Here is a 10,895-nt window from a genome sequence, read left to right as displayed (position 1 = left end):
CAAGAAATGATCGGAAAACCTAATAAAAGGGGCCAAAGAAAAACAAACCGAAGAACAACAAAGAAAAGTGAAATCAGCGAAAGGAAAATAAAATAAGAGGAAGAAGGGGAAAGAGCAGAAATGAAAGAAATAATAAAAGAAGATTATAAACATTTTGAATGAGATAAAATGGCACTGAGACTCCTGAAAGGAGACCTGAAGAGATGGAGGGAGATAAAATTTAAAATTTGAATTTAGAAGTGAGTACCTGTGGCAATGAAGAAGTGAGAGGTAATGCCTCATGTGAAAAAATGATGGAGAGGCGGATGATAAAACTCGCGAAGAGCGAAAACGTAATAAATGGGACTGAGAGAAAGGTGTGGAACATTGAGCCACAGTCCAAAGCCCAATGTATATCATTTATTATGATTAGCTTGACAGAAACCCAAGAAATAAGCTTATTTTAATGAGCATGGCTTGTGAACAGTAATTCATCTTTGAAGCCAGTGCTAAGCCGTTTCTGGAGATGGCTTGGTGGAAGAGTATTTATATATATATATATATATATATTGATGATGATGATGCGGTGAATAATACTATTAGGATAATTAATAAATTAAATTTCTTGATTTTTAATAATTTTAATTTGAATACTTTTTTTAAAAATGGTCATCTAATATATATAATGTGAAATAATACCTCCTGTCTTTAATATAAGACCTTATTTGATTTTTATTTTAGTCCTCAATATAAGACCTCAATCCACTTTGTTTCTAATATTTATGTATTTTTTCTAAAGTAGCCCTTTTAATAATGATATTTCTAATCAATACACTTGATTAGTAATGATATTTTAGAAAAAATAATACTTATTTATTACAAATAACTAATTTAACCCATTTCTTTAATCTTCTCAAATTATTCAATTAACTCTTATAATTAGAACCGGATATTTAATAAAATTCATATTTAACAAATCTGATTTTTATAAAAGTCAGATTGAATGAAGGGGGAAAAAAACTTCCGCCGCTAATTAAACTTTCGTTCTGAGCTCTCCTCCGTACCTCACTGGAACACCCCCATCTGGTTTCGATTTACCCAAGGAAATCGATGATCCTTTTGCAGTCTTATTCAAGGTTTCTGCATCGGGTTCAACTGTGCGTCCTCGTATTGCTCTATCAATTTTCTTCTTAAATTTCAATTCATGTATTCTCCTTTTGCTCTGAACCATTTGGCGTTTGTTTATGCATTATTTGTTTTTGAATGATGAGCTCCTCCTTGCTTTCAGTTTCCTCCTTCTTTTGCGGTATGTTTTCGAGAAATTGTTTGGATCCTTGTGAAGATAACATAAATACATGTTATTTCAATTTTTCTTCACAGGTTGATAAGTAGAATATGGTTAACATTCAAGTAGCTGCACGTCGTGCTTTGTTCTCTGGTTTCCCGATTTTATTTTGGATTGCAATTTAGGTTTGATGTGTTGAACTTCTCTCATTTCACTGGTAAGTAGTAAAGTCTATTTCTGAGTTTTCTTTGGCGCGCGCGCGAACACGCATATGCATCTATGTTCTTCATAGTTCTTCGAGCCTCACTAGCATATGGACGGATTTGTTTGAGTCTCAACTAATTTGTAGTCTGCGAACTCCTTCAGTACTTAACTTATCTTGACATGTTTCATTAATTTCCTTCGGTTATGTTGTGTGCATGTATAATGTAACTTCTAGTTCCAAAAGGATGCCAATTAATATTCAACTAAATTTTTCTGTCTTGCTCATTGGCTATCATGTTTATGAGAGAATCAATGGAGTTGGTTTTGACCATTTCATCAATTGCTAACAAGTTTCTTGTTCTTTGTGGGAAAACAATAAAATAAAATAAAAATTAAAAACAAAGCTGAAGTGTTGGTATAAGTTGGTCCCCATTTTTCACTATGCTCTCTAAACTAGGTCCTGATCCTTCTGATAGGAAGCCTATTTGAGTTTCCGGTACCTTGGCCTATGTGTGTGTAATATTATTGAGTACTTTTTTTCACTTTTCCATCTTATAATTCTATGGGGATATTTCAGTTAGTCTTCATTTCAGGAAAATCTCAGCCTCCAAAATATGGTATGAGCGTAAAAAATTTTCTCATGTGAAACTTTTTGTCATTTCTTGGTAGATGTTTGGGACAGTGATTAGGTATGCTGCTAAGACATCAAAGCCAAAGGCAAAACCTATAGAACTCAAAACTCCACCAGAGCATGCACAAACGATCACTAGGGTTCTCTTTGATATTGTGAAGGAGCATGGCCCTCTCACCATTGCAGAGACGTGGGAACATGTCAAGGTTAGCATCTGAACATATTGTCTCTTTTTGATACTTCCATTTAGTTTCTGAAGTAGTCGTAAAATTCAACTCTATGTGCTTTTTTCCTGCAAGGCTATCTCTTGAAGTCAGACACATGCTGAGTATCACTGAGGCCCGTAATTATCCAGTTGAAATTTTTTTGGCTTGGCACACTCATTGCATTTTCTTATTATCAACTGTTGCTTGATTGGTGATCATAAGAAGGATACCCTGATTTTGGCTTAATAAATCGTTCCCTAACATTGCATTTGCAATGGACTTTATGTTATCTTACAAAGTAATTAGGCTGTGGAAGAATTTCTCAGCCTAGGGTAAGATGAATGAAACCCAGGGGACGAAATGAATTTCTAGTTCCCAAAAAAAGAATCACTTTCATCTTGTCCTCATGTCAATTACATTGATGACAAAAGAACTTTATGAAGAGAGAAGAAAAATACAATTGATGGGCATCCTCCTAAGAGAAGAAAATTCTGAAAAAGTAGCAGAAGTGATGATTGATGGTTGCTTTGTATATGACTTTTTTTTTTTTTTTTTTTGGGTATAGTTGCTTTTCTATAAGAATACATAATGATGGATGGTATCACTGTGTTTAGGAAGTAGGATTGAAAGATTTGAGGTGCAAGAGGCATATGAAGATCGTATTGAGATGGATGAGAGAGAGGCAGAAGGTTCGACTCATATGCAACCCTGTAGGTGCTCATAAGCAGTTTCTGTATACCACTTGGTTTTCAAAACCCTCCTCCGTGCAGGCAAAAGCAGTGAATCTTCCGTCCAAACCAAAGTCCTCCTGAAGGTTTCTTATCATCATTACATGTGTACATGCCAAGGGACTCAATGAACTAAGCTATATAGGTAGCTCTAATAAAATATTCCTCGGGTCCTAAATATAAGACCCTTATACACTTTTATATGTGATTCTAAGTTGTAAGAATCACATACTGATTATTTATCATGTTGTTAGTATAAGAGTTACGTATTTGGCATGTTTCTGTAGAAAATCTGATGACTATTATGATTTCGGGAAAGTGTTTTGATCCTTGTGAAGATAACATAACTTGTTATTTCAATTTTTTTTAGAAGGTTGATAAGTAGAATATGGTTAACATTCAAGTAGCTTCACGCCATGCTATGTTCTCTGGTTTCGCAATTTTATTTTGGAAGGCAACTTGAAATGAATTTTTTATTGAATGCAATGTTTTTACCCTTTATTTTCCTGTAGATATTTTTTATGCTAAGTATATTGTCATTCATAAATGAGCTTCGAACCTTTCTGAAATAAAAACACGCATCTTGCATCCTATTCAACTGGGTGGTGTGATCATCAAGTGTGAGAATCATGTCTTGTACTTGAGATTGTTTTATAGTATATTGCCTCCCAGTGGACAATGCACATATGGTTCAAAAGTTTTGGATAGAAAAGGAGGGGATGACATTCTGGCAATGCATGGCTTTTGCTGTGACATGGAACTTTTGTTTGGAATGAAATACTGGTAATTTTTGATGTGTTTGGTTGTCTTTAGATCCCCTGTGCGATGGAAAATCTTTTGCGTTCTCTCTTGGTGTGGCTTTTTGAAGAGGCTCACTTTATTAGATGGTTAAGGGGCTGATGTATATGGGATTGGCTCAGACTTGAGACATGACTAAGACATGCACTATAAAATTTTAGTGTCCATTTATAATTTGAATAAGTAGCATCATTTCTACAATAAGCTTCTACAAATGTTAGACCTGGACACTACTTGATTTTGTGGAAACAATGCATGATAGGTTCATAGGCTGCACGATCATGTTTCTATTTTTCATTCTTATCTGTTTTTGTTTCTAATTAAGAGGGTTAGAGGAGATTTCGTCCTGCAGGTGCTTTATATGTCTTTTTTTCTTGATATAATTTATTCTCTTATGGAAAAAGCGACAAAGCCTTTTATCATGTATATTTGTCAGTTATGGGTGAACAGATCATAATGCTGAGTCTCGCGTCACTCAACTTTCCATGTTTCTTTGCTTAAATTCTGTCCTGACCCAACTGTTAAGCAAAGACTCCCTCTTGTTGAGTAGCTAGCTACCTCTACTATTCCTTATCCTGAGAATATATTGAGCAAGAGAATTGGAAGGAAGAAAAAGAGGATAATTACGGTAGTTCTGGTTCAGTGGAGAGGGCTTCCAGATGAAGAAGCAACCTGGATTTCTTTGTTTAATCTGCAAAAACAATTTCCAGATTTCCAAATCATTGACCTTTGAGGGCAAGGGTTGTTCTGAGGGGGCATTGTTATGCAAAGTACATGTGAAGTAGCTAGTTGGTCATAGACCGTTAGTAGTTATGAGTTGTTATGATTGATGTCTATCTAAACTAGCTGTCATGGGAGTAGATAGAGATGTGCAGCTATAAATAAGGACTCCCTACATCATTTGTAACTGTTGATTGGTTGATCATTAGTGAACTATATTCAGATTTCCTTTGAATTCTATCTTATTCTCAGTTTCTCTTTTCTTTCGATACTCTTCTGTTCTTCTCTGTCTTTTATGTTCTTTCTTAAATTCCATAACGTTCTTCTTAAATTTGATACTTTATAATTTTGGTTACATGTGAGGTTGTTTTTGACTGTCCTATGATGATAGAGGATCAAAGTTAGGATACTTTCAATTAAAAAAGCAAGAAGGGGATGCTTTCATTTTAACATCACAAACAATTTTTTTTTATTTATAGGTCAGGGTAAATAATAAAGCATATGGATGATAATGGTATTAGCCATGCTACCTAAAAATGTGAATTTCGAAATATGTTCTACAAGCGTGTGAGGTCCTCGCCCATCAATGGAGACCTACGATTTTCATTGCTGGTTGTTTTTACCAGTTTTGATTGATTTGAGGCCAACTTGACTGGTTTAGTGATTCTTTGTCCCCAAGTTTTGTCACATTTTTATGATTCAATTATTTGTCTCTGACCCCATAAAAATGTGTGAAATCAAATAATTTGAAATTTAAAGGGACAATTAATTTGTAAATCATTATAGTTTTAACCAATTTTTAATTAGTTCCTTATATTTTTATATATTTTTAATTAGGCCCTTGCTTTTTTTTGTTTTAAATCAGTCCTTATAATTACAATTGATTTTAATAAGATCTTTGTATATTTTTTATTTATTTTAAAATTAGTTAAATAAATATGTCGAAATGTAAAATTTAATAATAAATATTTAAATATAAAATATTAATAGAATTAATAACTAGTAATTAATTTGAATAACTAATAATGAATTAATTACAAGTATATTTTGTTTTTTTAAAATTTTTTAATTATCATTCGGATTTTATAATTATAAAAATAGGTAAGATTCATATGTATTTTAAATAGAAAATTTAAAAGAACATCTAAATAAAATTATAATAATAATTTATTATTTATAGAATATTTCTATTTATATAATATTATAATTACTTATATTTTATATTTATAAAATAATATTAGTGGAATTCATAGAATAAAGAATTAAAAATTCTGAGGGACCTAATTAAAAACAATGTGGAACTACGAGGGCTTGATAAAAAACAAAAAAAAATCTATATGAACCTAATTAAAAACAAGTAAAAGTATAATAATCTAATAAAAAAATAATAAGAACTTAAATTAAAAATTAGTTGAAACTATGAGGATTTACATATTAAGTATCCCAAATTTAAATTTAAATTCAATTTTAAAACGTTATTATATTTATTTGATAATTAAAATTGAATTCAAATTCGAAATATGGAAAATAAAATATGAAAAACAAAGGAATAGGTAGTTCGCATGAAAAAAAGTACTTTTTGACAATCATTTTTAAAAAGTACAAAATCATTCGTTAAAATAATAGACAAAACATGTTGACTTGTTTAGTTTGTGGTGCTGCTACAAAGTAGCAGTAAAAGTACCATCTTTAATTTAAATTGTTTTTAATATTTGTTAAAAGAGATACTCAGTTAATATTTAGTAGTGGCTCAAAAAATATTATTTCTAGTAAGTGGATATTTTTGCCGATAAAAAAATTCCGATTGGTTTTAGTGTCCCCATATTACAAGCTTTAAATCATGGAAATTAAAAAAAAAAACTAAGATAAAATAATCTTAATCTGTAATTAAAATTTTAAAAAAAAATTGTAAGCAATATTCTAACAAAAATATCTAAAGTAAAATAATTTCAAGTTTTAAATCTAAAATATTTTATTTTTTATTTGATATCTCAAAGTAAATACGCAGCCAAAGGAAGAAAATGGAGAGTTATCAAGATTTATGATGAGATTCATAATAGAGTTTTAAAAAAATGACACCCAAGTTTTATAGAAGACAAAATACTGCAAAAAAAAAAAAATCCCTTCAAACTTGCTAATTCCATTGGATCTCAAAAGAATCTGATTGCATTAATAAAAAAGGTGAGCACACACACATATGTTCTTGATAACAAAGACACATATAACGCTGAAAATTGAGAGGAAGAATGGATTTCTTATGTCTTCTTTCTTGAGTTCCTACATGAGAAAGAGAAGCTTAACGAAGAAGGAAGCAAAGTGGTGCAACATCTTTTCCGTCATAATAAGTGAAGTCTTTATTATCATAACCGATTTTGAGATTTAAAATTTTCTTTCCTCTCATTTCCTATAATTTGAGATATATGATCACTTACTTTGCAAGTGGCTTAAGATTTATGCATTGGGCTGCAAAAAAAGATATAAAATTAGTATGACAGAACAAACAGAATATACACCAATGCTAGAAGCTCAATTATAGCAACCCACTTGTGATCAACATCCTTTATGGAATTTCTAGCCCCTCGATCATGAACCCAATAGCACCAATCACCTACAAGCATCCTAGGGAAGTGAAACGATTCCGCATTGAATAAGCAAGCTCTTCAAATGCAAAATAGAGTTATCCTTAATTAATAACTCAACCCAAAGTTCATATCAGAAAGAGTAAATGGAAGGAAAAGGGCAAAACACAAGGAGCCAATAATTAAACACAAGCTTAGTTAAATCTCCTGGCCAGCTATCCTACCCTTCAAAATGTCTACAATTAGCAAATCTAGATTAGTCTGGACCCATTGACATATCTGAAAGATGGTTTGCCTACGATACTAGATGAGGTCACTCCAAAAAATAAATATATAAGATAAACACAAGCTTATGTGATGACATCAAACAAACCAAGCCGCACAGCACATGGCCCGCTCATTGTGAAGCCACGACGTTTATGAAAATATTGATGATTGATGATAATAGATAATAAATAAATAGATTGAAATCTTAATAATTTCATTTTTTTTTTCAATTTTTTTAAAAGCAGAACAGTGAATTTTCTTCCTTTAAATTAAAACCACAAGCCAGCACGTTGCTGCGGGGAAAGGCTCATTCAAAGTATAGTTTAACAAAAATATTCAAATAATTTAGTAAGCTGACATGGGGGATTAAAATAACGTGAGTTGGAACATTCTTAATTGTTGGATAGACCACAGATGAGTTGGTGTTGTTAGGAGCATGCAAGTATTTCTCATATAAGTATATAACTATTGCCTCCTATTGAAACGCCTAAATTTCATCCTCTTTCTCAGGTCCATCACAGGTTACTACGTACACATCACCAATGTCTAGGATCCCAGAAAAAATCCATCCCAACATGAGCATGGAGGATCCATGTGCCTAGAGTTATTCCAAGAGATTGTTCTTCCTCACAAAGGGAAATAATGATGCATGGCGATCACTTGCCGTTTCTTAGCCAAGATATCATCTTAGAGATTCTTATGCGACTGCCAGTAAAAATTCTAATCCGATGTAAACTTGTGTGCAAGAATTGGAAACATTTTATCGAGGCCGCCTCATCTGAACACGATGATCACTACTCATCAACTCTTTATTATAACCCTTCCCTTATTTTCTGTGACTATAACAGAACAGGCCAATCAAAGCTACATTTAATTGACTGTGATATGCAAGTCCGTGTGCTTAGCCATCCTTTATTTGATTATTCCTCTTCCACGGTTTCACTAATTAATTCCTGCAACGGCCTGCTCTGCATTAGAGTCACCCCTAGACACAGTCCTTTGCTAGACTCTATTTTATTGTGGAATCCAACTATTCAAAAGGTGAGGCAGGTTGCTACGGATTATAGGAGTTTTTCTTACGTCGGACTTGGGTACCTTGGAATTGTAAAAGATTACAAGCTAGTGAGAATCTGTGCCGACAAGGGTTCTAATTCCCACCGAGCAGAAATCTATTCATTACACACCAGATCATGGAGGCAAATTGAGTGTAGAAACTTAGAGGGTGTGGCGCTTTGGGGCAGAACCGTCTGGGTTGGTGGATCTATTTTTTGGCTAGTGGGCGAGCTGGATGAGGGGAGGTGGGAGGAGTTCCTCATGACGTCGCCCAACTGGAGGGGTGATCATTGTATTGTGATTGCTTCATTTGATATGGCAAAAGAAGAGTTTGGATTGATACGAACTCCGGTGACCCACTCTATTGGAAGGTCATACGCATTCCTTCATGCGTATGATGATAATAAACTTGCCATGATTTGTCGCATACTGGGAAGCACGATTAATTTGTGGGTGATGGAGGAGGGATTGAGTTGGAACTTGAAATACTCTATACAATGCCCTTCCAGTGGCTTGTGTTATCCATGCGGTATTTGGAATAAGAATAAACTTGTATGCAAGAACATTAATGAGCAGGAAGAAGAAACACAAGTATCTACCACCACCACCACTACTACTCTATCTTTCATTAATATCCATAGTTTTGTCCTGGAGAGGGTTATTACCATACACAGTCGCCTTGCAGATTGTTCAGATATTGTCAGTCATTGTGAAAGTATTGTGCCACTTGGCTACTCAAAAGACTAAAGCCAGGCCGAACAGAAGGCCGGCCAGGTGGGTGTGATTCTTTCATTTCCATATTTATATGTGGTCTTTCATAGCTCAAATGAGTGAGTTTGTTTACAATATTGTTCCTTGCTCTTTCCTTCCATTTGAACTGGAGCTGATTTCTTTTAGTATTAATAATAATGTTGTTTAATTTGATGCAACTAGTCTTTTGCTGAGGTTCTTTGTTTTCCCGTTTCTAACTGTTTATATGTAAGGTCTTGTCTTATAAAAGAGCCTTGAGTATTGACCTGATACTTCCATGTCTTGAGAATTTGTTAGTCCTAACAATTAATAAATACGTTGGAAGCAACGCTCATATGTAGATTTAACAACTGTTTAAACTCATCCTTGCAACAGCGTCGTTCATTCTCTCAAGGGTTAATATAAATTTTATCTCTCAAGTTTGCTTTCATTTTGGTTTTAGTCTTTTAAATTTCAAATCATAGGTTTTGGTCCCTCAAATTTCTTTTTCATTTATAATATTAGTCTCCACAACCCAATAAAACTTGGACCATTTTGCCCATTAAGGGACTAAAACTTATGGTTTCAAATTTGATAGACTAAAACCAAAATAAAGGCAAACTTGAAGAACCAAAAATTATATTAACCCAAAAGAAGAATAATAATCAACAATAAAATAAGGATTAGAGTGGAGATCCTACAACAAAAACTTCAAAAGTGGTTACTATATTAGATCCAAAAGAACAGGAGGGAAGCGGACGTTCCTTTATTTTTATTTTTATTTTTCTCCTCCGTTCCTTTTTCAATTATTATAATATATATAATATGTGTGTTATCTTTATTGTTTGATAGAATACTTTTGAATACTATTTTTTATTAAGATATTTTTTATAATAAAAATATGATTATTTTTACATATTTTAACTAAATTATATTATTTTAATTATCATCAGTTTAATATCTAGTTGACCCTGATTTGGCCAGCAACCCTGATATATTTCAGATTTTTCAATTCCTAATTATGAATTTCAAATATGCATAAGGAAGCTATCATAATGAAATATGAATTGTGGTAACCGTTTGCAATTTATTTCATTTTAAAATTTTAATTCAAAGTACGGGAAATAAGATAATTTGAAATTTGAATTCGATTTTAAAATGTTAATTAGCACATTCATCTGATAATTAGAATTGAAGTTAAATTCAAAATATGGGAAATAAAATAATCAGAATTGAATTTAAAATATCTCAAATAAATTCATGAGGAAATTAAAAATTATAGGTTTTATTTTACAACCCCCACAAGAACCGCAAATGGCTAACTAAATCGCGAAAATGAGGAGTTATTTAAATTTAGTTTTTATACTTTTCACTTTTCAAACAGACGAAATATTTTTCCATAATAAAAAGAGTGTAGTGCTGCCATACGTTAGGTTGGGAGGACTCTCCCATGTAGCGCGTTCTACTTGCACCAAGGGTGTGTTTGAATTTTCTTTCTTTAAATCCAAATCAGAACTCAGCACGTTGCGGGGAAAATGCTTAGTCAAAATATATTTTGATTAAGAAAAATATTGAAATAATTTTTATTTTAAAAAAAAAAATAGTGAAAATTAGTCGGCCGACATGGGGGATTAAAATAACACGAGTTCAAACATTCTTATTGAATAGAGTATTGATGAATTGGTACTCTTGAGGAGTAGGTTGGTATTTCTCATA

The 10,895-nt window shown here is 32.6% G+C and overlaps 1 protein-coding gene across 4 annotated transcripts; it reads left to right on the top strand.

The window, feature by feature from the left end:
• Positions 1 to 1,030: 1,030 nt before the first annotated feature.
• LOC114717565 (uncharacterized) lies at positions 1,031 to 3,519 on the top strand. Of its 4 annotated transcripts, none has more exons than XM_028902757.1 (3): positions 1,031 to 1,146; positions 2,138 to 2,305; positions 2,920 to 3,519. In XM_028902757.1, exons 1-3 carry the CDS (start codon positions 1,090 to 1,092, stop codon positions 3,115 to 3,117), a joined length of 423 nt encoding a protein of 140 aa, XP_028758590.1. In that variant the 5' UTR covers positions 1,031 to 1,089; the 3' UTR covers positions 3,118 to 3,519. The 4 variants fall into 4 exon arrangements, with proteins under 4 accessions (XP_028758590.1, XP_028758592.1, XP_028758591.1 ...); XM_028902759.1 differs by having other exon boundaries at positions 1,057 to 1,136; positions 1,360 to 2,305; XM_028902758.1 differs by having other exon boundaries at positions 1,063 to 1,481.
• The last annotated feature ends 7,376 nt before the right edge of the window (positions 3,520 to 10,895 follow it).

Source organism: Neltuma alba, unplaced genomic scaffold (genome assembly GCF_004799145.2).
Source record: "Neltuma alba isolate B1F8T4 unplaced genomic scaffold, ASM479914v2 tig00011756_pilon, whole genome shotgun sequence".
Classification (NCBI taxonomy): domain Eukaryota; kingdom Viridiplantae; phylum Streptophyta; class Magnoliopsida; order Fabales; family Fabaceae; genus Neltuma; species Neltuma alba.
This window is presented reverse-complemented; position numbering and strand designations above follow the sequence as displayed.

Coding starts and splice junctions, on each gene's coding strand:
- LOC114717565 (XM_028902757.1), top strand. CDS start 1,090: ATGATCCTTTTGCAGTCTTATTCAAGGTTTCTGCATCGGGTTCAACTG. Junction 1,147..2,137: donor GGGTTCAACTGTGCGTCCTC/GTATTGCTCTAT, acceptor ATTTCTTGGTAG/ATGTTTGGGACAGTGATTAG. Junction 2,306..2,919: donor AGACGTGGGAACATGTCAAG/GTTAGCATCTGA, acceptor CACTGTGTTTAG/GAAGTAGGATTGAAAGATTT.